At 39.9% G+C, this 27,990-nt stretch overlaps 1 protein-coding gene across 6 annotated transcripts; it reads left to right on the top strand.

The window, feature by feature from the left end:
- Positions 1-116: 116 nt before the first annotated feature.
- On the top strand, positions 117-27,990 carry ADNP (activity dependent neuroprotector homeobox). Of its 6 annotated transcripts, XM_019548129.1 has the most exons (6): positions 117-1,422; positions 3,265-3,336; positions 14,780-15,001; positions 18,748-18,860; positions 21,346-21,438; positions 23,778-27,990. In XM_019548129.1, the coding sequence occupies exons 4-6, from the start codon at positions 18,753-18,755 to the stop codon at positions 26,898-26,900; spliced, it is 3,324 nt and encodes a 1,107-aa protein (XP_019403674.1). In that variant the 5' UTR covers positions 117-1,422; positions 3,265-3,336; positions 14,780-15,001; positions 18,748-18,752; the 3' UTR covers positions 26,901-27,990. The 6 variants fall into 6 exon arrangements, with proteins under 6 accessions (XP_019403674.1, XP_019403676.1, XP_019403677.1 ...); XM_019548131.1 differs by lacking the exon at positions 3,265-3,336; XM_019548132.1 differs by lacking the exon at positions 14,780-15,001 and having other exon boundaries at positions 3,265-3,330.

The raw sequence follows: 27,990 nt of genomic DNA, 5'->3' as shown, positions 1-27,990 counted from the left end.
ATACTCCAATATAGAAGAGAAATTAAACTTCCTCTAGTAAACAGGTTCCCTCCCTGCCGACCCCGCCCCCCCCAAAAAAAAAAAAACCAACAAAAAACAACCCAAAACCAAATAACTTGCCAACCATCCTAATCTTCTTTAGTGGCAGAGAGATGACCAGTCAGTATGTGAAAATACTTGAAACATATATTTTTACTTCAGTACAAATGTTCTTAAAACAATACAGATGTCATTGTCATTTTTACCTTGGGAAACAGTAAATTGATCTATATCAGCTCATTAAAGTCTTTTTTTCCATTAACAAGGGAAGGTAAACGTAGTCCAATATGGTGTGGTGGGCTAGTATGCCTGTTAAGCTGCTGCTGTTAAAAAGTTTGAAGTCCATAAGGCTACCAGCTGGATCAACAGTTTAAAAGCCAATTAATTTTTCTCTCTGGATTTGTATGAGAAATCTTGTATCTTTTTCTTTTGTCTTTTTTTTTGGATGCTTTTGGAAATGTTGGATTTGCTTACCCGTTTCCTTATATTGAAGTTACATGCCTAAAATAGAAATTCCTTGAAGCTTAGGCAAATTAAAGATGTAATAAACTGATTATAGACTCATGGTTTCATTGCCCAAAACAATTCAAATCCAAGTACTAGCTGCCATGAACCTGAATGACTCTATCTGAATCCTGTCCCACAGAATGCGTTTCAGCAGAGATATGGCTGCTGGTTGTTTCTCCTTGGGCTATGTGATTGCCCAAGATCTTGTAATCTAATATGGGGCTGTAATTTTGTGGGAACTGTCCTAGGGGGAAAAAACTTCATCAGGAAGTGTCATGGGTGGAACTTCACCAGGAATGGATTATGGCCAAAGAGGGCACTCTCATGGGGAAGGTGTTTTATTTTGTATGAGGCTTAAAATAGAGTTATAACCACTTAGATGGCCAAAGATTCCCATGGATGTGAATAGGAGCATTAAACCTAGTATCCTGGTGGAATTCCAACTTGGGTAATTCAGGTGCATCATATCATATATGATTCCCCAGTAGGGTCAAGTTTTTTGCTTAAAATATAAACCTGCTAAAATGTCTTAATGTTGCCAGTTCAGCAAGCATGTTTGGTTTTATGCCAGCAGTAGCTCCATTTCTGTAGTGCTACCTGTATGTATGGTTTGCAATGGGCTTTGGGAGTCCTTTGCTTTGAAACGTACTTTATAAATGTAAGACTGATCCTTATTACATTTCTTATCTCTTGTCTTTAATACTTTGTTTTGTACAGCAGGATATGAGCCTTCTCCTATGTCCGGGCTTTGGCCTCACACAGTAGGTGTAATATAATCGCTGAGGTGGGCGTTCTGCAAGGAGAATTATTTTTGGAGGCTTTTGCATGAAACTTGCCCAATGAGTCTGAGACACCCAAGCACCATTAATTTTGGAGGTAAATGCCTCATAATATGTACTGAATAGAATGGAAAGAGTTGAGACTTGCATTTGGTGACGTATGAGCAAAAAAAAAACTGAAGGGATGGATCTGAATGTTGCTTCAGGAATTTGGCATTTTTAAGCTTAAAGGAACACCAACTTAAAGTCTTGACAAGTGAAAAAATAGTTTAAATAGTTTCAGACAGCACGTGTGAATTGCATCAGGTTTCCTTCATTTTACATTTTTTTTGCCTCTTATGCAAATATATATCCCCTTTTCTGTTGGTTTATAAAGGCTTATCCAAACAAAAGGGGAAGATGATTGACAACTCAGGGAATATAGTTCCACTGATTATGTTCAAAATATTGTCATGTGAACAGATAAACTAAGAAAAAAGGATTTATTTCACTTGCATGATAAATGTGGCAAAAATATATATAGAGATGAAAATGTGGTAAAGTTGGGTGTCCCTTTAAGTGAAAATATTCCTTAAAGTGTTTGACCAGGTATTTGTTATTTTTTAAGTCATAATGTAATTGTTTATAGCACTTTGGAAGATTGTAACTAAAATGTTTATAAGAAATATTTTTATCCTGTGTACATGAATCAAGTCTGTTGAAAAGTGGGCTGACTGCTGGGTAATATATAATGGGAGGAAAGGAGGGGGAAAAGGAGGAACCTTGTGGTTAAAAAGGGGAAAGGAAAGATCCTCAGGAATTCCTCTCCAAAAGGATGAGGAAAAAATATTTTTCTAAGTTGGCTAATCTATACATCTTTTCACTTAAATATCAGTTTCATGTAATACTTGATGTAAGGTTGGGTTTTTTAATAATATTATTGCTGGAAAATACAATTATTGGTGAAATTACAAACTTAATATGCACTATAAAGTTACAGTGAATAAATGAAGTTTGAGTTAGTAAACAACAAAAAATGTAGTGCTGGCTTACTGCCAACAAAGAAATAAAATCCCTTAAAAATTTGCAGTTGTTAGATTGCATTTATTATGCTGATCCTATAGCCTGATTGCATCCTGGTTGTGTGTAGAGCTATTTCTTAAGATGTATTTTTACACTTGGGACAAACAGCTACCTAGTAGAGAGAGAACTAAAAGGAGAGAGTGTATGTAGGTAGGCGAAATAGCACAGTTGCTTAATAGAAATATGTGTATAATAGGGTAACATCTTAGTGTGCAAAATTCAGAATATAGAAGACAATGGTTTCCCTGTTATTTTTTAATTACATTACTGTGGATGTTTATAATGAACCAGCTTTCAGATTGTGTACTGAACAAGGAAAAGATTTTTTATCATCAAGATAATGTCCCACAAATGAAACAGAATTTAGTTGGAGGTATCAGCTACTGGCTTTATATTATGCTTGGTTTGTTATGCTAGACCACCTTTGTGGCACCAGCATTTTTTATTAATTGTGGACTAAGGCTTAACGGGTATTGTAACTATGTTAGGGGAATGTATTATGTGAAATGTGTACGTAATGTTTGCGTGGCAGGCTTTTTTAAACTTGGTGTACAACACTGGGAGGACTTGTGTCAAGACGCCTTAAAATAAATAAGTGGTGTATAACTGTAGAATGTGTTGTACCTTTTAGTTTGACCTCACAGTGCTTTAAAAAAATATAGTAAAGACATCAGATGACTTCCTCTGAAGAGTCTGCAACTGATCTAGCTGGATCAAATATCCACATTAAGCAGGTGAGGTTGCACAGGCAGATGAATGATAGAAGAATAGCTGAAAAGTGGGTTGTAAGTAGAGGGGTGATGCTTGTTGCATAGGGAAAGGGAGGCTGAGCAGGGGCTGTTTGAAATATTGGGCTGTTGTCTGTCTTTCTCTGTAGGAGCTGTTGTGGAACAAAATGGAGCATTGCATGCTGGTTTCCATGAGCTGCACCTCCACGGATAAGGTGAAGGTTAGCAGCAGCTGTATTTTAAAATTCCCTGAGTTGCGTTTAGTTTTAAGTCTGTCTTTGGCATTCACATCTTAAGATAGTAATTTATCTGTCCTTTATGCTATTCTAAATGTGACTAGACATCTACTAGAAGGTCTTTGTTGAACACTCTATGGAAAAAAAAACTTGGGCCACAGCTGCTTTTTTGTAAGAACTTAAAAAAAAAAAAAAAAAGTGAGAATTTATCTGGAATATGTAAGGCCATAGGATGAGGTCTTTCAATACAGTGGCATGACATCTCTCTGTTACAACATTTAAAAGTGCAGGTGTTTAAAATATTCACAATTTAAAAGATTGGATAAGTTGGAAGACGAGTCTTCAAATAAAAAAACCCTCTTCAAAAAGTTTGGTTTTATTGGGGGCATTTATTGCAAGCTTGCTATCTGCTTTGCTTCCCAGTGAAATGTCATTTCTTTAGTTTTTATACCTGGTGAATGCTTATGGAAATATTTTCTAGTAAATTAGTCGGGGCTTTTTTTACATTAGTAAGATAAGGTGTTCCTGACATGGCATCAGGGATGACCATACCATGAGTAGGGGGTAGGACTAGCTGATCTCATAAGATCCCTTCCAGCCCTAGTTTCCTGTGTTTGAGCACAGGTGCTTTGTGGGAATCCCAGATATCACAGTTGGGTCGAGAAGTCTGGGCATAGATTTACCCATCTTGCACAGAGGAGCATCAGTCAGATTTTTTAAGAACAGCACAGTTCATAGTCAATGAACTATAAGCGTAGTGATAAAATGCTCAAGGTTTCTTTAAGTTTCCACAGCAAAACAAATAGCTGCAGCAGGGAAAGGAAGGATCAAACAGTTGTATTCATGGAAGGAGTTGGACCAGTATATTTGTATCTCTGCAGTGTCACCTAGAAGCGTAATTATTGGCTTTCATCTTGTGGCTTCAGTTGTTTTTTTAAGGAAGAATACTCTTTGGAGAAGATGCCCACACAAAAGTATAAATTGAATAAAGAACTTTTAAAATGAATACATGGCATCCAAGAGCCATCTTTTTTTTTTTTTTTTAAATTGGGTCTAAAGAGCAGATGTCTCAAGAAATCCATTCATGGGTGGAAGTAGCAGTGAGCGAGTCCACTAAATTAGGTAGAGATTGCTTCTGTATCCTACAAAGTGCATTTTTTGTTAAATCTCTGACAGGGTGTTTCTTTCTGTCCAGCCTTAAGAGGAATGGTTTGTAACAGTCATAAAAATCCCAGCTGTGCTCTTGTGAGCTGGCAAAGGAATTAAGAGTGACTGAGCACTCCAGAGGTCCAGATTGTCCTCCACCTCATCAATTTAAATTCCCAACTGCCTTAAAGCATAGATCCTTTGGAGTAAAGGGATGATGCCATGTGCAAGCTTGTGATGCTTATTTATTTCTACCTTTACACTGGAGGATATTGCAGTCTTTGTTTTTTGCAGGATTGAGCTGCTTTGCTTGGGAGACACTCGAATCACACTTTCGGGGGGGTGTTATATTACTTTTCCGAACTGATGGCAAGTACTAACGTTGTGCGAGTCTGGAATATACAGGAGATCTGAAGTTGATTAAATTACATCTTGGCATCTTCCAGTTTTTTGTCTTGACCATAAGTGTTTGGGACTAAAAAAAAGTACAGATAAATAAATCTAGGAGGTTTTGGTGCTCAGTTCTGGTTAATTGTAGTTGGGAAACTGAAATTTTCAGCTATAGCAGCCAGCTCAGAAGGTGGTACTTTAATAGTTAAGATCACTGTTCCCCAGGTGGGGTAGGTGTCCCTAGTATCACTGGTACCAAGTAGTCTTGTTGCATTGCATTTTTCTGTAAAATCAAAATACCCAAATTATTTATTGTATACAAGGAATTTTATTACAGTGTTAGCTAATTTAAATAAACAAGCCAAAGAAATGCAAGGCCTGAGTTGTTTTGGGGGGGGGCGGGGGGGAGGAGTAAGGGAAGTTGCCTGTTATGACAAGCAACTTGAAATATTGGTTTAACCTGTTGACTACATTCTGCCCTAACACTTTTCTTGACAAAGATTTTGACCACCCTGGTCCCACCATAAAGGCTGTCTGAGTACAGATCATGGGACCATTTGGCTGGATGATACACTACCTCTATGAATTAAAACAATTCTTAGTGTTAGTGTAGGGGTGCACTGATAAAGATTTTTTGGGCTTATACCAATGGCTGACTATTAATGAGCCATATCAGCCAGTGCTGATCCGATTGCCCATATGCAGCCCAGCAGCTTGAAGAGCAGTGTCCAGCTGGTAAGTCTGTTGGGGTATGGGGGGAAAGGGGCATGGGAGGGGCAGATCAAGGCACCTGTGGTGAGGGAGGGAGTGGGGCTGGAACAGGGGCAGATAGGTGCTGCTCAGCTGAGACACATGGACGGCTCCCACTGCTGTATGTACTCCCAGAGGAGAGCTATTGGGAGCATGTGCTGCACAGTCTGTGTGCAGGGCAAGGGTGGGCTGCTGCTGTGGGCTGGGGGCAGGGCTGTGCTATTCCTGGTGTGGGGGGCCTGGGCTGGACTGGGCCACACTTCCAGTGCTGCCACTGCCTGAGTGCAGCCCCAGCCCAGCCCCCACCTCTGGGAAAAGCTTGGCACTGCCCCAACCTGTTGCAGCAGCCTGCCCTTGCCTTGTGCACAGATTGGGGGGGGCACATGCCCCCAGTGACTCCCCAGCCCTACTCCCTCTCTCACACAGGGGCCTTAATTTGCCCCCTTTCCTCCCCTGCCAGCAGGCTTACCAAGCTACTGGACTGGGTATGTGCATGCTGCAGCTGTGCACATGCACGCCGCATTTATCAGCGACATTATTGGCCACATCAGCCGAAATAAGTCTCTTGGCAATAATGTCTATTTTCCTTTTATCAGTGCCAATTATGATATGGACTGATATATCAGTGCATCTCTATGTTCAAGAACTTGTGTTCGCTTCCATGCATTTGGTTTCATTCTGTCACTTTGTCCTTTCATTTTTTTTTATTCCCTAATTTTGCCTGCTTAGATATCAAAATGGCATCTCCTTGTTCTCTTCCTCCTCTTGATTGACTCTTCCTTCCAGCTAGTATATTCTTCACTTCTATTTAGAAGTGAAATGTTAGATGTATGATATGCAGAGATCCCAGAGAGTGAGTGAGTGAAACTGGCGGGGAGAGCTACACAAATGGAGGAATGGAGAATCATTTCAGTGTTGACATAGAACAGTTGTTCTAAAAAAAATACAATCTCAGCAAGTTTGGTTCCCTGCTAGGCAATTTTTCTTCCAAAAAAAAAAAAATTAGTAAGATTCCTAAATAGAAATAAAATGTTTAAAGATCCAACCTTAGTCTAGTGCACAAAACAGTGGTTTTCAACCTTTTTGCATTCACAGACCCTTACATTTTGAATGGAGGCACAGACACCTCTGGAAATCTATTGGGTGTGTAGTGACTATAAGTAGATAATTATTGGCAAGCACTGTTAAAATAACAATTATACAATTTTGTAAACATACCATTTTGTCATTCTAATGAGATGATTGAGCTTGCATCATCTTGGCAAAAAGCACATGAAAGTTTGTTAGGATGGGTGACCATTTCAGTATTAGATCTTCCTCAGCATCCAGTTTGTTTCAGTATTTCATTTTTATTGATACTGAGGCTGAAAACCCATCTCACATAAGTACATAGCTTTCACCTAAGTATGTGGTGGTGAATGTCATCAAGACTTTAACGGCCTTATCTGACAGATTGGGGTACTCCTTTTTTATTTTCAGCCAGAATTGGGCAAGAGGTTCCTGCTTGAATTCGAGTTTCAGTCCCCCTTCACAGGATAACTCGCATAATTGTTCTTCTTTAGCTGGCAGCCAGGACCTAGAGTTGCAAAGGTGTTACATATGCACTCAGTCTCATTGCCCATCTCAGGGAAGTGCTGGCAAAACTGAGATTTGAGCTCCAGCAAGTGTTCCTTGATTTTGCTTTTCACGTCACTGTTCAGTATAGTATCAGCTTGTTTTCAACCAGAAAGCTGTCAAAGATTTCCACTGTGTCAAAGTTCTTTTCTCTTGCTCGAGAAACCCAGAGATGAAGCTTCTTGATGAAAGCCATCAGGTACAGTCCCCTGCATGCATAGGCAACCGTTCATCCAGGGATTCGCCATGTCAAACCCTCACACATATTAGATGTGCTGTGAAGATGAAGAGTTGGGGCAGAGACTAAGCTAGTATATGTCCCTGTACCCCACCAGACTTTTTCTTGTGGACTCCTATCAATTTTGTAGAACCTAACTTTTCATTAAAAATGTGCAATTCTTATTGTTCCAAATAAAGCTTTCTTTAAATGTCTCAAGACGCTTCCAATTTTCCCCATGGGAATTCCATCCAAACTGTTATGCAGTTGCTCACTTGCTTTGTCTGTCTGTCTTTGTGCCTCTCCCACACACACACGTGCTTGTTCCAGTCTGTAGATTGATATTGCTGAGTGAGCGGAGGGGCTGCAGCACTGCAGTGTCACCAGGTTCCGCATGAAGCAGCAGGATGCGGTGGGGCTGCCCAGCTGCATCTGCCTGCTGGCGCTCAGGTGGCCTCTGCCTGCAGGGTGAACTGGAGCAGCAGCCACAGCATGGGCTCTGCCTGCTGGCACTGGGCTGCCTGCTGCTGGCACTTGAGTGGTCTCTGGCCATAGGGGGAGTTGGAGCAGTAGCAGCAGCACTGGTGGTGCTTTCCTTTTGAGCAAAGCCACCATCTTTACAGCCTTTCGCAGATCCCCTAGATGTGCTCTGCAGACCCCCAAGGGTCCCTGGTCTGAAAACCATTGGCATAAAATGTATTTTTTAAAAATGCATTTTTGCAAATGAGCTCCTTACATGCATAATTAGAGGTATGAAGATAAAAACACTGAAATGTTTAGGTGCACAGGTTTTGGAAGATCATACAGTAATTCTCCATTCTCTGATAGAGCTGGGAGATGTGGTAAGCCATGTTAGTCTGAAGTAAAATTGAAGGCAGGATAGATCTGCATCTTTGACTAACCAGAGTAGATGGTACAAGCTTTCATAAGCTGAAGCTCACTTGATTAGATGCATCAAAGTGGCATAAATTGACACCTTACCAATTATGAGGAGATGGTGTAATTTTGCATTTGTAATTCTTAAATGGCATTATGTTGAAGATTTGCCACAAGATGATTACTTGAGATTAGTCCATTTGCCCAATTTGTGTTCCCTTAGGCAGCAAGGTTAGTTCTCAGATCATAATGTTCTGATAGTTTATAAATTTTGAGTATTTCTGGATGAAAGCCACTACCTTACTCATAAGTTTTAGTCACTAATGCATTGTTGCCCGTAAAGGCACAAACCATAAAGGTAGGCTTTTCGAGTAACTTTTCAGAGACATTGAAGGTTTTTTTTGCGTTTATTTTTCAGAAGCAGAGTTTAATAGTAAGCAAGCTGAAGGTTTTAGCTCAGGGAAAAATATTCTCCCGTTTTGTTTTGTTTTTAAGTGACAGAACTTGACCAGAATGGTATAAACACTGTTCCCTGATGGACACTTCACTTCTCAAATGGCAGATTTCCCTATAAGCTAAGGGAAAACTATGTTCAAAGCTTATAAAATTATTTTACATAATGTCTGTCTGGAAGTAACAGATGATGGGCTGCCAAGGGCCTTCTCTATACAAGTCCCCCTTATTAAAATTAACTGGAAAGTGTGTTTCTACTCATTATGGATTGGAAAGCAGTTTCTTTGGGTTTAGAGAACAGGAGTTTTAAGCAAGAAGGTAAATAGAGGAGGGAAGAAACTTTGCTCTCCTTTCCTGCAAAACAAATAAGGTGGTTAATGCCACCTTTGTAGTGGTGAACACATGTATTCCTATAATGTTCTTATTTTGTGTCTGTGTCTCTGCATGAGCCCCTGAACCACATGGGATTGTCTGCATGAGAAAATGTGTAGTGCTCTCGCACAGAAAAAGAAAAATACTATCACCACGTAGAACTCAGTTTGATGAGGAGTGGGAAGTTGTATGTTGCTTCAAGTTAGTCATCTTGTTTTCTAACATTCTGTATTTTCTCTAGAAATCTTACAAACCCTTTCCTATCTTTTTCCATTGCTTGGAAGTAATTCTCTGGTTTCCTGGCTGTCACCTGGTAGCTGGATTGGTAGGGGGATTAGATTACATGGCTGCCTTAATTTGGGGATATAAAATTCACAGCTTTATACTACATAATGAAGGCATTTATTCTTATTAAAGGCTAAAACAGTTTAAAAAAAAAATCACCCTCCAAATAAAAGGGAAATAATTAACATAATGGAGGAGGATGTGCAACCTGCAACAGTTTAGGGGGTGTTTTTTTGTTTGTTGAGTGGCCTCTGTTGGTCTGCAGCTGTCTCCATCTGGAATTTAAAGAGCCAGTAAGAGTAGCATGTTGGAGCTGAAGGTCACTTGAGGTCTATCTGCTAGAGAGCAATTTAAAAAATGGAGTTTTAAAAAGATGAATTTGAGTTGCTGGTATCATGAAGAGGAATCAACTGTTTACCATTCTCTTATGGGTCTGCCCTAAACTTCACCTGCATACTGGGCTTGTTTTTTTTTCTTGCTTTTGTTGTGTGTCCATAAAAACAAAACCCAGTAGATTTTGTGGTCTCTTGTTCACTTTAGTAGTTGCACTGTTAATCCATCTGACAAGTAGGCAGAGATCTTTCACAATAACTAATCTTTCCCTCTTGATCATTTTTATAACATTATTTTTGCTCAGACATTATTATTCACACCTCCCTGTGTTCTTGGGAATGTTTAAAGATATCATGCAATTTTTGTCTTAAATATTTTTTTTTTTTAACTAATGCAGCTAACCAGCTTAAAATAGTGAGAGTACAGATAGCAGGAAACAAACTCTAAATGTTGCACTGTGTGAAGTGCAGTTTAAATTATGATATTTAGAGTGACTTTTCATTAAAGCAGCAGTTACCCTGCATTGAGACCTTCAGGGTTTTAACAGGCCTGATCCACGCCCTTTGAAGGGAATAGACTGTAATTGATTTTTGGAAGGCTTTCATTTATGTCCAGTACTGACTGATTCTACTGACACTGGCTAAGTACTCAGTGGCTATAGGCAAATGGACCAAATGTATGAATCCCATAGGTATCTTGGCCCTGATGGCCAGATCACTGATCCTAGTTCTGGGTGTCTGGTTAGCATTTCAGAAAAAGCAGGAGGATCTGTCTATCCCAGCAGTTCCCAATCTGTAGTACGGGTACCACCAGTAGTAAGTATGCAGACAACCTGTCAGTGGTACATGTTAACAGATTTATTATAATTACTTTATATGACAGAAATTTGCTGGTGGTACTTAAAGTTTTATCGTTTTAAAATTTGTCATGCGCAATCTGTCAGAGTTTGGGAACTGCTGGTCTATCCTATATACAGTCTAATCTTTCAATTCAAGGCAGAAAAGATAGCTTCTTTCCTCTGTGGAAACTCCTTCAGGTTCTGTTAACCAGTTATGGTCTCTTCTTCCAGTAAGACCTTTACTTAGAACCCATTGTCCCATAGCAGTGGACCTGTAGTTGTTAGTTAATGGTGCTGGATTGCTCCCTCGTAGCCTCTCCCCATAGTCCCTAATCTAAAGTTAAATAAAAGGTTAATTGGAGCATACACTATGAAATGAAGTTGCAATACAAAATGGAGTTCACATTCTGATAAGGACACACCCCACTTCGTTATGGCCTGTCTTTCCCAGTGGTACGTAGCTTGACCGTTGAAGAGTGTAACTTGCAGTGGTTTTGTTTGTACTAGTGTAGCACCTAGAAGCCCAAGCTGTGGATCAGGGCCCCATTATGCTAGACACTGTACAAATACAGAACAAAAATAAGGGCTTGTCCCAAAGAGCTTCTATCAGTACTTTAGGAGATTTACCAGTATTGGTATATATTGGGGACCTCTTTTGGAATAAATTGCAGATCCATGAGTGCTTATTACTAGGAGATGTATTCTCATTGATTTTAAGGATTTCTTGGTCACGGGCCTGTTATTAGTCCATTTTTACTACCAGAAGAGTAATATTATACCTGCTATTTTGAGTAAGCATTTGTTTGAACTGTCCAGTGCTTCAGTGTGGATTTCGTTGCAACTTGCATCTTTCCAGGCAAAGTTGGTAGAATGAGAATTCATCAACCTGGGTTTTTCAATTTGCTTGTGGGTAGAACACAAATCTAGAAACGGTGGAGAAAAAGGAAATGGAGGAGCAGGCACCTACTGCAACTTTAGTCTCAAACATAAATTTAAATAGCTTAGCCAATGGGCAGATCTTTCTGCATAGACATTGTGATGGTTGATGGCAAGGGATGATAACATTCAGGGAATGCAGAATTATTTAAGTGCAGATTTCCTTGAGCTCCTTGACCTGTTACATGAATGTGTGTTGGTGCTATGTGATTTTATTACGAAGAGGCTGACTGAAGTAGATGTTTACTTAACTGTGAATCAGTTGTGTAGGCATAACTAGGATAAACGCAAAAATATATGGGGCACTGTGAAAATCCATTCTATACCTTAGTTGCCACTGAATAATAAATGGAGAGAATAAGCGGTTCATCAGTTTAGGGTGTTGGACTAGAAGTCGGGAGATCTGAGTTGTTTCCAGATGTCACTTGTGTTCCTGCATTTCAATTTCACCATCTTAAAAAAGTGATGTTAATCATTTTGTAATCTGTAGATGAGGTTCTAGATCAAGCTTGTTGTTACGTATGTTTTTCCTTCCCTATAAATCGAGATTAGCAATAGGTGAGCATATGAAGTTTGTCTCCACTAGAATGCAAAATAGAAAAGGCTGTCTTCCCATTTGGGGCTTTACAGCATAGTTAATCATGCTGTTTTTCTCCGATTTTCCAAACTTTTAATTTATAAAATGGCCAGCTGTTGGTTTTCACTGCTGCTGTGCAATATGACCTTTCATTTTGGGCAGCTGTCTCCTCGGTGAGAACATACCTCAGAATGTTAGAGACAGAGGTGGGTTTGGGTGATCAGGCCCGAACCCTTCAGGGTTTCTGCTCTAGGGCTGTAGAGAATGACCTCATCAGATGATGGCGGAGCTCTAGGATGCTTACCTTTCCTAATGCTACTCTTTGGGAAAGGGGTGTTCTGCTCATCAGGGCTTCAGGGGGTGTAGGTTGTAGCTGTGTTGGTCTAAGGACATAGGCAAACATGATAATTGGGTAAATCCAGTATCTTTTATTAGAGATTTTTCTTGGTCTTCAGGGGTCATTTTGTGTCTAAACAGTCTCTCAGCTCCCACTATTTATGCTTCTCTGTTTATTTCCCAGATGTGCAAAAAAGATTTGTGTGTTGGGGTTGACTTGAGTTAAAATCTAATAAATTCAATCCCAAATCTGCAAGGTGGCACTGAAGCAATAACATATCAGCATTGATGGGCCTTAACAGTTTTTGTTGTTGTTGTTTTTTAATCTGTGGCTCTCCACTACTGTTGGTTGTTCAGTGGTAGAAAGTTAGGTTGGTCTCATTTAGACTGTAGTCAGATTTTTTTTTTTTTTTCCAAATTAGAATAAAGTTTCGTGGGCCTTCCTCTTTGAAGGCAGATTTCTTAAGGATCATTTGCATTCAGCTTTCTAAAGAAGTTTACAGTGCAGGATGGCCTCCACACTGTTCAGAAAAGATTTAAAAATTACTAAGATTGATTTGTAAGGGACTGGAGATTTGGATTTTACTGTGTATTTGTGTTGGGGCAAGTCATGGAGGAGAGGAGCATTGTAAGAGTACAAAAGCTCTGTGTTTTTGAAGATAAGTGAATCTTGAACAGTTTCTTGTCCTTTTGATGGCAGTGAATGACCAGGGCAAGGGGATATAAAGATCTTCTTACTTGCTCCCCCTAGCTATAACTTGCCTGTTTTCTTATATTGCATGCAGTTACATCAGGGTATATTTTTGTATGTACAGTGGCACTGGACAAACTAATTAAATCCAAATATCCAGTCCCTTTAGAGAGTAAGGTTAATATTACTTGGAATTTAAATAGTGGTAATTATTTGTTAAAGATATTTAATTTGATTCTTAAAGTTCACCCCTCTTTTTGCTATCACACTGTCTCTGACTGACGGGTAACTCCATGTCAGTTAATGGTATACATGGGGGCAGGTATTTACAACCAAAAGGACTAGACTTTGTTTAAATGAAATCTTGGATTCTAGAGATTTCTAGTAAAACACTGGAAACTCATAAATGTAAGGGGTTTCTTTGCTTTCAAGTTTCTACCATCACTCCTGAGAACCCACTCTTAACTGACTTGTGTCAAAATTGTGAGGTGACATTAAAATTTATTCTTCCTCCTAGATTGAAATTCTAGTAATACTCTGTTTTTCAAATCCTACTTGAATTCTGTAGTACTGCATCATAAATTTTTTTATTGGTGATGCAGATTTTGCATACGTCTGGCTGTAAAGAATCAGCTGAATATGTGGGTTTCTCTACTGTGTTTAGTGACTTGATGTTGAGAGCAGGGCTTGATTCTTCATGGCATAAAAGAGGTAATGGCGGCAGAAGTAATTTCTTGACCAGATTCACAGATATTTTGTTGACCAGTTCTGCTGCATGAACTGCACTTGCTGAGATTTCTAGGTACAGTGACTACTTTCCTCAAGTGAAGGATGGGGATGAGGCATGGCTAAAGCACCTGGGACACTGGGTAGCTGGGCAGGGAGCAGGTACATGGCAAGGGTGGGGAGGACCCACTCAAGGGTGCTGCCACTGTCCCGAAATGATCTGGGGCAGGGCAAGCCCCAGAGCCACTCTACTTTTGCTCCCTCCCTGGGTCCCCTGCTGGGAGCAGGTGGGGGAAAGAGGAACTTGGGCATTGCTGCTGGTGTCCCTGGTGGAACCCAGCTCCCTATGCAGCCTCTCCCTCTAGTCCATGGCTGGAGCAAGCCAGGAGGGGTCCCACTGCCTTTGTCAGCGAGGGACAGTGGTGGGGCAAAATGACTTTACCACAGATGAAACAGGACTAACTAAATGTAATGTTACTTTTCAGATTTAATGTATTGTGTGTCAGTTTTTATTCTAACACCATGTTTCACTGGCATAGAGATCTGTCCCCAGGACTAATATCCATTTCCATTATCAAACACTTCCTCACCATGCTTTTTGGGCATCTAGTTTGGCACACATGGCATTTTTTTTAATTGACAGAACCCCAAAGTGTTCTAAACTCTTCACAGTCCAAGTAAAAGGATGCTGTCTGTCCAAAAGAGTTTACAGACTGGGGCATGATCCTGCGGAAGGGGGCAGTAAATTGGGGAAAAGTCAAAAGATGGGAGGACTTCAACAGATTGTGCAGTTACTCAACAAAGCATGGGGATGCAAAATGTTTTATATGTTTAATTTTGCAAATAACAATGTTGTGGTTAACTTTTCTCTTATATGTGTCTCTGTAGAAGTGGGTCTTAGAGGGACTTGAAAGAGAAAAGGGCCTTGTGGACCAACTTGGAATTTGCTTGAAAATCCTGATAAATGAATCAATGGCTTGGATGCAGACTTAATAACTAGTTTGTTTGAATCAGCCTTGCAAAATAGTCATGAAACCTTACCAACCCAGGCACAAAACTTTTCCTGGCCTTTACCATGATGATTTAAAAAAAAGTACACTTGGCAAGTGGGTGAGTAAAATTCTCAAAGGCTGACAAATTATTTGAGCTATTTAATTTCTCTAATGGTAAGAATCACTCCAAGGGAGTAACGATACATTTTACAAGCTTGGATTTTTTTTACATAAAATCATTGCTTGTGAAAGACACTGGATCAGAAGAAGTACAGCATGAGTTTGAGCTTCCCCATATATAGCATCACTAGAGTGGCTTAGCCCTATTGTGGAAGGACTAACTGGTAGAAAAATAGTTCATTGCCATGGTCTAAAACTGCAAAGGTGCCTCTAGCCACACCACGTAGTTCTTTGGTCTGCATCTCATTCTATGAGGAATGGCACTAGGATTACCTGTTTGATAATGGAAAATGTTTTGATTTGAATAGGATGAGGAGATGCTACAAATGCTATGCCAAGCTCATTAGGGCTACTGTCTTCAGCTTGGCATTGAGATCTGAGACTGTAAGGGCAAAGGGTGTAGGTACTCTTTAGGCACACAGATTCTAAATGTTTTTCTACTGTTTTGTTAATCTAAGTATCCTGAAGATAGAGTGTATCAATAACTAATCTGTATAACATTCATTTGTGAATATATTTGGATGCATGTGATATCTATGTAAGTGTGAGGTATCTCTGAAATTCCTTGTTTATATGGTTTGAAAATAGACTATGAAGAGCAAATTTGCACTATAAATTATTCCGTTGCTACAAATGCTGTTTAAAACTGAGTAACACTAATATTCTTGAAATATCTAACCACAGAAGAAACACTTAAATAGAATCTCTTCTCTCAATTTCCTTCACCTTAGTGTTTTCCTTTACCTGTAATGTAGTAAGATTTTAAGATAGTAGTTTTGGATAAAAAATTCTACTTCCAGGGGCTCATGACACGGGTAAAAATTTCAACAACAAAAAAGTGCCCAAGTCATTTAAGCACCAAAATCATTTTGATCTTTTGAAAAAAAAAATCATAGAGATGTATATGAATTGAATTTGGTCATCAGCTAGCCCATGGGTGGGCGAAATATAGCCTGCAGGTCAGCTTCGGCCCACTTAAGGGCTTTGTCCAGCCTGTGGCAGTCCCTCAGTCCCATCCGGGCCAGGTGCTGTCCGGCCCATGGCATGTCCTGCCACCACCTAGGCACGCAGCGAGGCTGGGGTGGCTCCGTAGCTGGACCGCCTTTCTAGGCAGCCCAGGCAGTGGCAGCTCCTTCCAACTGCTGCCCCGTGGTACTAGTGGGGACTTGCACACGCCGACCTGACCGTGGCCTGCCCTATACCTGCTCTGGACTTGCCCGCCCACACTGGGCAGCATCCAGGCAGCAGCTGTTGCTGGACGCAAGGGAAAAGTGGCCACTTCCCCATACCACTGCTGGGTGTCTCGCTGCAGCTGCCTGGAGCCTGCACCCGGGCTGCCCTGCGGTTCCCTCTGCACTGCCACTGCTGCCCTGTGGGGGGGCCTGGAAGCAGTGGTCATGGCAGCAGAGAGGAGCCACAGGGTAACCTGGGCACCGAGCTCTAGGTGACTGCAGCAAGACGGGCCTGGCAGCAGTGAGGGGGAGAGGGTGCTTTTCCCCTACACCAAGCAGCAGTGTGTGCCTGGCTGCTGCTGCTGCTGCTTAACGTGTGGGTGATCCGGAGCAGGCGTGGGGTGGCTCAGGGTCGTATCTGCGCGCACAGGTTCTGGCTGGTCTGCTCTGGCCAGGGCAAGTCCAGAGCGGGCTGGTGCTGGGGTCAGGGCTGGGGCTTTTGCAGCAGGGGAAAGCTGACCAGCGCGCAGCAGCTCTCCACACTGCCTATGTGGCCCACGGGCCCAAATAATTTCCCACCCCGACCTAGTCTATAATAGCAATAGCAGCCTTAACCATAGTGACACAACTCAGTCTTACTTGGGAGTTGTTACTTTGAAGGCATTAAGATGAGGGGATTGCTGCCTTGCTGCCAGTAATGTTCATAATTTATAAAATTGGTTTCTGAGGTTTTTATTACTACTGTTATACTCAAAAACCCTTTCTGTGCTAAGTATATTTTCTGAAAAACTTTCCACCATTGTTAATGCCGAGTTCAGCTCTAACGCTGTTAATGGTGGGAAGCATAATGAAGATAGCAGTGGTTGTCTGCAGCCCTGTATAGCAACAGTAAATACCAGGAACCTCTTCTGAAAAGTCAAGTATGTGGATAGTCAAAAGAAGCCAGATAGTAGAAAGAACACTTGCAGGGGGGTATGTGAGAGGGGCAGCTAAAATTAAATAGTTAAGTACTCAGTTTTATATAATCAAAATTTGTATTCCTCGGGTTTTAAGAATATTTCACAGTAAATTGCAGAATACATCACAGTAAATTTTTGTAACTTGCAGAAATGGTTATTGATCTTTAAAAAGTCTCTCCTTTAATATTCTTTTCAAATAAATGACAAAATAGTGCTTGCAGATTTACCAGCTGTTTACCATTCTGAATGCAAGAAATTAACACTTGCATAGATTTTAGCAAGTATTAAAATTCATATAAATGGATATGTCGAAGCTAAGGCTCACTTCTGACAAGTCCTTGCTATTTATGTGAAATCCCTTTCCTTTTACAAAAGAAAAATAGCCCTCATGTCTCTACAATCTGGGGGGAAAATTCACATTGTTACACCTTCACCTGTATCCTTTAGTGTAAATGCCCATTGTTCCTGTTTAGTGTCACAAGCAGTTGCTATATTACCAGTGTATCAGCAGCATGTATCAACTGAGGATCAACAAATCTCCAAGTTGAGAGGACCAATTTTTACTCTTAGGCCAGGGGAAACTGATATAGACTGACTTCTTAAGTCTATATCTATCCATTACAATGGAAATGTTAATTTTATTAGAATTCATATCCTTTGTCGGTAATAGACTATGCAGTTGGAATTATTTTACAAGTAGCTTCTCCTTTGCTTTACCTATGAAGATTTGAATGTAGGGTCCTTATCAGATATAAAGTGTAATGATTGTAGATGTTTATTGCAGTTTTTAACAGTTGAAAGAAAAACTAAGACCTTGGAAGGGTTCTTGGTAAAGTTTCCAGCTCACAATTTAATGAGGAATAAAATATTTAGTCACATATTTAGTTGCTTGTCAGCCACTCAGTCAAATCATACTAAAAAAAGCTTAGAAAAGAAGTACTATTGATCACCTGGGCATTCTTAACTGGAGTCCTCTCTAGAATCCCATTTCAACACCAGAGACTCCCTATGATGGAGTATGCCCAAGAGAGTTTCCATTAGCACAGTGGTACTGTGATGGACTTCTTTAAAGCTTAAAAAAGTAATGCTGCCTAAAAGTACAAGGTGGGCAACCCCTGATGAACTAAAAATACTATAGTTTGATTTAATAAAGACATTTCCTACAAAATGCAAACATTTTCAGATGAGCTAAAGCCCATATGCGGAAAGGAGTAAACTGACTCTTGTGAGCATTTTAATTTAATGGATAAATTCTGATCCTTAGTAGAAATGAATTTTACAAAATAGTCCCCAGGTGATTTTTGGATTACTTCTCCAGTAGCCATTACATCCAGTCTCATCTTGATATGCTCATTTGACAACATCTTGCTTTACAGGTCACTTCAATTTAAGGAGAGATGACAGAAAAATAAGCTATTTTTTTTCTTAATAAATGTTGACATCTCTTATGTTTGGTAATGCAGGTGACACATAAGAAAATTAAAAGTATAACTCTTCATGAAACAAAACATATTTTGACTTTAAAATTTTTCCCTGCTTGCTTTTTTCACTAGAAACTATGTTCCAACTTCCTGTCAACAACCTTGGCAGTTTAAGAAAGGCCCGGAAAACTGTGAAAAAAATACTTAGTGACATTGGTTTGGAGTACTGTAAAGAACATATAGAAGTAAGTATGACACCTAACCTAGCGTTCCAATCAGAACCGAAGTGCTTTGAATTGGAGGGACTGCTGGTATATGTGGTATTCTTCATTTTGAGAGTGCTCAGTATTTTTCTTCCAATCACAAAAGTTCTTGCTACTTTTTCTGGACCTCTTGATTTTGCTTGCTAGAGTTCATGAGTACATTCTGTTTGACCCGCTCATTTTATCCCTGTCTTCTGCTTTCCAGCTGAGAGCAACTTGGATGAGCGTGTTAAGGGCTCGCTGCCATTTACAAAAGACTTTCTTATTACTAGGAGTTAAGCAATCCTGTTTTAGCAGCATTGTAAACCTTGCCTAAAGTAGGATTTTAAAGTGTAATATGAGCTAATATGTTCACAAACACATTTTTAAAATGTGTAGACAAGTCTCACTACCTAGATTTTAACTTGACTAGTTTGGCATGTGTTAAAGTCAGGCTGTCTACATTGGATTCTTAAAAACTTACTGGTTGGTGCTATCCATTGTGCTAGCATCAGACTTGAAATCCAAACAGAGACAAATTATTAGTCTGTTGGACCTAAGGGACAGGAAATGAATTGACATTTTAACTAGGTATTTTGTCAGTGCAGAACATTAGGTCACTAAGTTAAGGGATTGATTTAGTAGCTGTACAAGTTGGACTCCCAGTGACTGGTCCTGTACTCTGTTATTGAGAACGTTACGCTTTCAGGGGTGTTTACCCCTATACTGTCACATTTCCACTGCTGTCTCTTCAGCGCTTCACAGACCTTTATGCATCAAAGCCTGCTGTAGTTTGTTTTAGCCACTAGCTTTTGACTTTAAGTGTGTTCAAGATCACTCCAGACTATGCTAATATCGTCCCCTTTTTACCTGGAGCTGGGTATACTCAGTAAGTGATAAAATCTCTAAGGCTACTTGCAGACGTAACACCCCTCCCCGCGTCCCCCCCTCTCCCCCCCCATTATGGCAGTTTACTTTACACTTGGCACACTCCTGCACCAAGCCCAGCACATGCCCAGAAGAGGCACTGCATTAGTTGGATCCAGCTCACCCAATGTCTGTATAGATCAAATGCATTAATGGTGTTTTTTTAGCATTTTTATCTAATAGCTGATTGAATCAGCTTTAGATCTAAGCACCAACTAGCCCTGCTGAAGCGTCCCATCTATACAGATGCTGCAGAGCCATGTCAAACTAATGCACTGCTTCTTTCCGTAAGCATGGTTTTTTGTTTTGTTCCGTTTTCCCATGTCTGTCAGCAGCCTAAGAGCGTAAGTGACTAACTCAATTTTGAATTTGGGATTTCAGCTCCTAAGTGCTATTGCTTTATTTTTTTTCTTCTTCCCTCTCCCCACCCTTCCCTGAGGTGCTTTTGGTATTTGTACCTCTTGAAAATTTTACACACCCTTTGGTGATGAAGTTGTTTTGGAACTTTTAAAAGTGTCGTGTAGTTTTTGTACCAAGGCTGTATAAAATTGGAAGCCTGGGTCCTTATTTGAATTATAAATGTGGCCTTAATAATTTTGAGCATTCAAGAGTTGTCACTGACTGACCTCCACGCTAGCTTCTATGTGCTTAGTAGGGCTGTGCAAAGCTATGGTAGCCAGTTCGTTTCAGAGATTTGCCCGATTCGGCAGCCAAATCTCCAAATTGAATTGGGAGACCCATTAATCTCTACGAATTGAATTGGAAGCCTCTGGAGAAATTAGGAGATTCAGTCATAGACTGTATGGGCAGGCACCTAGGCAGTGTCAGCGGGAGCAGCAGGACAAGCCCCTGCTTGAGCCGACAGCCCTGAGAGAAGCCACGACCCATCCGGCTGCCCCTCCTCTTCCCCCCCAACCCTACCCCTAGCCACCCTATTCCCCCCAGCCCCTACAGCTTCTTCCAGGGCTGCCAGCACTGCCTGTCTTGCCCTGGTGTGGGGGCAGCTGGGAGAGCCACAACTTCTCCCAGCACTGCTAGCTAAAGCTGGGGCTTGTCCGGCTGCTCCCCCAGCTACTCCCGCCGGCACTGCATGCCTATATAGTCCGTGGCCAAATAAGATTCGGTCCCGAATATCTTCGGGTTCAGCCAAATCGAATTGGGACAGTGATTTGAATCACTGAATCAAATCGCTGTCCCTCCAAATTGTCAAATCTGAAGTAAATGCTTTCTGCTTCACACAGGCCTAGTGCTTAGCACTTTTGACAATTCTGACTTCAGCTTATTTCTTGTCACTGAGCCTGTCCACATCTGATTTTTTTTTTTTTTTTTTTGAGTTATGCCTGAAACATGGGAACAGCTTTGTTTTGTGAAGGAAAATTATACTTGAAATGAAACATGTCAGCTGGTTTCTTGAGAGGGGAGCGGTTTCTTTGGGTTAATTTTTAGTTAGTTTTTGATTAACAGAGGACTGCATGGTGTGTTCATGAACAAATACTGGGGAACATTTTGGGTCTTTTGTTTTTGATTCTCTCTGCTTTTTTTCCATCTTCCCCTCTTCTAGGATTTTAAGCAGTTTGAACCTAATGACTTTTATTTGAAAAACACTACATGGGAAGATGTAGGATTGTGGGACCCATCGCTTACAAAAAATCAGGTTAGTAATGGCCTCAAGTAACTGCATGAGGTCCTGAAGGTAGTTAATTTCAAATGGAGGTTTTATAAATACCCACTGCTTTTCTTGTGTTCTTACTACATTCATCAGCAGCTTTTGTAATCTTCTATTTAATGGATAATGCAAAAGGTGCTTTAGTTCTCCAAGTAGCAGTTTGTGATCTTGATTGAAATAACCAGGCACTGATGCCCATGTAGTTATTCCAGTAAAAAACTGCATTGAGAAACTTTAAACCAGATCAATCATTGCAGCCTTAAGTGTCATCTTTCCTAAAATGTTCTTCATCCTTGTCTTCCAAGTCAGCACACCCTCGCTACCTCTAAGTTAAAAGATAACGCATGGAAATTGCATAGTTTCTTTACCTTTTCCTAGTTCACTTCCACCACCTGCTTCACATTTTTCTAAAATCATGAAGCAGAACAAATCTATGTGCTGCTTTCTCCACTGTTAATCTTCAACTGTCTGCCACATCTTGGGGCTGTGTCTGAGCCTATTTAGTTTAAGTGTGCACAAGTACATGCAGCAGAATGGAGCGATGCTGTTGCTGGAAGTTTCACTCTTTTTTTTTTTTTGGATGCTTGATTGTAAAACTAAAGGTTTGAACTGATCTCTGAGAAATTTAGGAAGGGATTCAAGCTGAGATGGTGAATATTGTCTTACTCTACTGATCAAGTAGCTGTGAAGGAGCACTGCATTTTTGTATGATAGCCTTTGCTGAAAGGATAGTATATAATAGTGAAACAGTGACAAAGTGAGAAATCTGTTGATTTTTTAAAAAGCCATCACTTGGTGTCAATGTCTGGTGTTACTCACCATTCAAAATGGGATGCAATATTATGTTGGGTCACTGGTCTAGTATTTTTAAAACTGAAGTTCCTTTGTTACTGTACCCTTGAAAACATTACTCTGTGCTTCTCTAATTTTAGTGCATTTGAAAACAGGGTTTGTTATATCAAAATCTAGAACTTTTGCTTAGATAGCTGTGTGTTTTGGATCCTATTTCTGGAAATGGTCTTCAGAAGGTGGCCAAAATTATCTGTTCAATTATGCAGAGGGAGAATGTAGCTTCAGGCGATCCACTTGCACCTTGAAACATGAGACTTGTTTGCATAGCTACATGTCTTTAAGCTATCTACATTTGTCATGTTTTAAGTTGAGTAAAATTTTGAAGTTAGGCTGACTTTAGACATCAACATTAACCTATAACTTAACTTCAGTTTGAATTGCAACCATCACATCAGCAGCCCTTTCAAAGGAGCCAGAATTCAGGGAGAGCAAAAGAGCTATGTAAGAAAACAGCATTTTTCAAATGCCTTATTTTTTTCCTGATCCAAGGTGTATTGAAAGAACCTTAATTCTGCTTTGATCAGAATAAAGTTCTGCTTGAAGTTCTACTTTTCTTAAATATGACAACGGGTAGGATTATATTTAATTGAAAACATTGCAATTAAATCATGCCCTGAAGGGTTTTATTTATATTGCTTGGAGAATATTTCTTCTGTCTTTTGCCAAATTTGCTAAGTATAACTACTTCACTCTAGTTTGCATGCACATCCCCAACTCCTGTGTTACTTGGTTTGATTGAATGGTGTCCGTATGAATGATGCTTTAGTCTGGCTGGGAGCAGACTGATTCAGGAACAGAGCTGCTTGTGTTTTCATATCAAAGCAGACAACTGTTACCTACTTCTGTGTCTTGTTTGTTGGTTCCAGCAATGTTTTAGTTTTGCTCCATTTTCAGAAATGAGCAAATATAGAGCAAAGCTGTAAGGCTTGAGTGGCAATAAAACTGGAAGGCACAAATTGACACAACTGAAAGAAAGACTTATTTAAAAACCTTGCACAATGTAGTTTTAAGGAGCAACATCTTTAAAAAAAACATTCTAATGGATTAAAGCACATTGAAATATCTTATATTTTGATCTGAAGTGTTTTGGCTTTACAGCCATTTCAAATAGTCAAACCCACCTTTTTTCAAAGATGATGCCAGGAAACTCTTTTCCATGAAATCTGACTGGAAGTGTAGTTTCCATCATCTGACAGAAAAATGGACAGTTACGCATTATCTATCAGTATCCCTTGACTGAACTTTCAAGGGGCATCCTTCATTTGTGTGTTCAATCCGGTAATTAAACTTCCGCTTACCTGATTTGGAGGGCAAGGAAAATGAATGTTATAAATGACTGGCAGAGTAGAGGTTGGTCTGAAAACTCAGCATCTAGGCTGAACTAATTCAAAGTTGTCAATTTGTTTAGGGAAAAAAATTTCATAAAAAGTCCTCCTTTTTGATGCTCGTTTTTTTTTTTAATTCTTTGTTTTAAGGACTATCGGACAAAACCCTTTTGCTGCAGTGCATGTCCATTTTCCTCGAAGTTCTTTTCAGCCTACAAAAGCCACTTCCGGAATGTTCATAGTGAAGACTTTGAAAATAGGATTCTTCTCAATTGTCCTTACTGTACTTTCAATGCAGACAAAAAGACTTTGGAAACGCACATCAAAATATTTCATGCTCCAAATGCCAATACACCAAGTGGAGGCATAAGCACTTTTAAAGATAAAAACAAACATGATAGCCTTAAACCTAAGCAGGCTGACAGTGTAGAACAAGCTGTTTATTACTGTAAGAAGTGCACTTACCGAGATCCTCTGTATGAAATAGTTAGAAAGCACATTTACAGGGAACATTTTCAGCATGTTGCTGCTCCTTACATAGCAAAGGCAGGTGAAAAGTCACTCAATGGTGCGGTTCCGTTAAGTTCCAGTACCCGAGAGGAGGGTAGTATTCACTGCAAACGATGCCTTTTTATGCCCAAGTCATATGAAGCTTTAGTACAGCATGTTATTGAAGACCACGAACGTATAGGATATCAGGTAACAGCAATGATAGGGCATACTAATGTAGTGGTTCCCAGATCCAAACCTTTGATGCTAATAGCTCCAAAACCACAGGATAAAAAGTCTATGGGACTTTCTCAAAGGATGGGTCCTCTTTCTCCTGGAAATGTCCGATCGCTTTCATCGCAGCAGATGATGAACCGACTCACTATACCAAAGCCTACATTAAATTCTGCAGGAGTAAATATGATGTCAAATGTTCATCTACAGCAGAATAATTATGGAGTCAAATCAGTACCACCAAGTTATGTTGGGCAGCCAGGGGGAAGGCTAAACTTAAGTGGCAACGCACCAGTTTCTATTCCACAACAGTCCCAAACAATGAAACAGTTTTCACCAAGTGGGAATGGAAGGCCTTATACCCTTGGAGGGGAACAGAGATCACAAGCCCCAGCAAGGTACTCTCTTCAGTCTGCCAACTCGTCCTCTCTTTCATCAGCTCAGCTGAAGCAGACATCATTATCTCAGTCCCAGGCAGCGTCAAGAGTATTAGGTCAATCTGGCTCAAAGTCTCCTGTAGCTGCCACAGGCCCTTCGGCTGTCAATACTTCCTCAACACAAAAATGGAAAATTTGTACAATCTGTAATGAGCTGTTTCCTGAAAACGTGTACAGTGTTCACTTTGAAAAGGAGCACAAGGCTGAAAAGGTGCCTGCAGTAGCTAACTATATAATGAAAATTCACAATTTCACTAGCAAATGTCTATACTGTAATCGCTATTTACCTACTGATACATTGCTTAATCACATGCTTATCCATGGTCTGTCTTGTCCGTACTGCCGCTCAACCTTCAATGACGTTGAAAAGATGGCTGCTCATATGCGAATGGTTCATGTTGATGAAGAAATGGGACCTAAAACAGATTCCACTTTAACCTTTGATTTGACGTTGCAGCAAGGTAGTCACACTAATATACATCTTCTTGTAACCACCTACAATCTAAGAGATGCCCCTGCTGAATCTGTAGCTTATCACGCGCAAAATACGCCTATTGTTCCTCCAAAACCCCAGCCAAAAATCCAGGAGAAATCGGATGTACCTGTAAAAAGCTCTCCTCAAGCGGCAGTCCCCTATAAAAAAGATGTTGGTAAAACACTCTGTCCACTATGCTTTTCAATCCTAAAAGGACCCATTTCTGATGCACTAGCACATCACTTGAGGGAGAGGCATCAGGTTATTCAAACAGTTCATCCAGTTGAAAAAAAGCTAACGTACAAATGCATTCATTGCCTTGGTGTATACACCAGTAACATGACTGCCTCAACTATAACACTGCACCTTGTACACTGCAGAGGTGTTGGGAAGACACAAAATGGCCAAGACAAATCGAATGCACCCTCTCGGTTAAATCAGTCTCCAGCTGTAGCACCCGTGAAACGTACTTATGAACATACGGAATTCTCTCTCATGAAGAAAAGAAAAATAGATGATGATGACTCACCATCTGCCTTTGAGGAAAAGCCTGAAGAACCTGTAGTTTTAGCTTTAGACCCCAAGGGTCATGAAGATGATTCTTATGAAGCCAGAAAAACATTTCTTACAAAATATTTCAATAAGCAACCATATCCCAGTAGGAGAGAAATTGAAAAGTTGGCTGCCAGTTTGTGGCTATGGAAATCTGATATTGCTTCACACTTCAGCAACAAAAGAAAGAAATGTGTTAGAGATTGTGAAAAGTACAAACCTGGTGTGCTGCTTGGTTTCAACATGAAAGAATTAAACAAAGTTAAGCATGAAATGGATTTTGATGCTGAATGGCTGTTTGAAAACCACGATGAAAAGAATTCCAGAGTCAATGCTAGTAAAACGATCGATAAAAAGATAAACTTAGAAAAAGATGAAAGTTCTTCAGACAGTTATGAGAATATAGAGGAGGAATACAATGAAAGCAATAGTCCGTTTGGTCAACGCATTTCTGATGTTGTTAAAAAAACGTCTGTTGATAGTATAGTAGAGAATGTGGAAGACAGCATATCAAAGGAGACTGCTGAGGAAAATTCGTTGCTATCTCCAGAAAAATCAGATCAGAAACGGGAGGAAGGTTTAAAATATGAAGAGATTCATTCTGCTGAGGAACCAACAAAGCTAGTAGGTGATGCTTCGGATAGTGATCAAGATGATGCTGTTGAATGGAAAGATGGAGCTTCACAGTCTGAAAGTGGACCTGGTTCTCAGCAGGTTTCTGACTTTGAAGATAATACGTCAGAGGTGAAACCGGAAGCCTGGACAGATGAATCATCCCAGAGTGAAGATGCTGGTAGTAGTAAGCCTACTGCAGAAACAAAGGGGATTGCATCTGAAAGTGATGAAGAACAGTCAAAGTGGAAGAATAGTTCCTATGGAAAAGTAGAAGAGTTTTGGTCTAAGGACCAGTCGCAGTGGAAAAATGCATCAGAAATTGAGGAGAGCTTATCAAATCAGCAGATGGAATGGCAGAATAGCACAATTGACAGTGAAGATGGAGATCAGTTTGACAATGTGACTGGTGGTGTAGCAGAACCAATGCATAGCAGCTTAACTGGTGTAGAGCTGAGTAGCCAGCAAGCATGAACTGATTGATTCGGAAGCATCAGTAGTATGATCCAATCTACAACTGTCTAAACACTTTCACTTCAGTATGACTGAATGCTTAATTTCAGTAAGCTTAATTCTAACTGGTACTGCCTTTTGAGTGCTAGGTCATCTGATGAGTGGTTGATGTGGCCACTATTATTCCAGTGGTTATTTAAGTGCGCTGTTGGTTAATTTGCTTGAGAATACCTGCTGTGATGAGCACAGTAACTTAATGTGAAAACAGATAAGCTGGTGGCTCCAGAATGCACACACAGAAAAGCAGAGGTTTATTTTATCTGCATTTTCAATGTTTATTTCACTCTTGTACATGTTCAGTTGTATGTCTTTTTAAACATTACCCTTTTTCACATGGTAGTATAGGGCCAACATATGAGCTACCAGTTCAATGTGTATAGTAGACTATGGGGAAATTGATTTTTTTTTCATGTATCATTCTGAATAGTTGAAATGTATATTTGTACAGTCTTTTAGACCTATTCCAGTGAAGCTTATGAAATTGTTCTTGTGTACCCATCATAGATTTGTTTCTCTTTTTTAGTGTTGCCCTGCTGTGTAATAAATGCTGTATCTAGTTTACCTAGCAAGAGCTTGAAACTGCTATAGTATGGATTTTGACAAACTTAGTTTTTGCACATAACCTTGTACAATCTCAAAACAGAGGCCAGCAACATAAAAATTATATCTGGACTCTATTGTATTATAGAATTTTCTTCTTCTGAATATCCTTGACATTACAACTGATGACAAATGTATTTCAGAGCCATTTTCTGAAATCTTTTAAGCTAAAAAGAAAAATCACATGCAAGAAACAAGTTTGCAGCTACTAATTTTGACACCTTTTAGATCTGTATAAAAGTGTATTGTGTTGAAGCAGCATACAGGAAAAAAGTGCTGCATTTTGAATATTTAGTTTTATCTTTAGTTAACACCAACAAGGCGTTGTATTCATTTATACCATCTAATATATGACACACTGTTGTAGTATGTATAATTTTGTGATCTTTATTTCCCTTTGTATTCTTCATTTAAGCATCTAAATAAATTGCTGTATTGTGCTTAATGTAAA

Source organism: Crocodylus porosus, unplaced genomic scaffold (assembly GCF_001723895.1).
Source record: "Crocodylus porosus isolate Cpor-Errol unplaced genomic scaffold, CroPor_comp1, whole genome shotgun sequence".
Classification (NCBI taxonomy): domain Eukaryota; kingdom Metazoa; phylum Chordata; order Crocodylia; family Crocodylidae; genus Crocodylus; species Crocodylus porosus.
This window is presented reverse-complemented; position numbering and strand designations above follow the sequence as displayed.

Bases quoted from the DNA above. Each gene is read 5' to 3' on its own strand.
- ADNP (XM_019548127.1), top strand. From the start codon at position 1,386: ATGAGTCTGAGACACCCAAGCACCATTAATTTTGGAG. The intron at 18,861-21,345 runs GTAAGTATGACA...CCCCTCTTCTAG, and splicing joins ACTGTAAAGAACATATAGAA to GATTTTAAGCAGTTTGAACC. The intron at 21,439-23,777 runs GTTAGTAATGGC...CTTTGTTTTAAG, and splicing joins CATCGCTTACAAAAAATCAG to GACTATCGGACAAAACCCTT.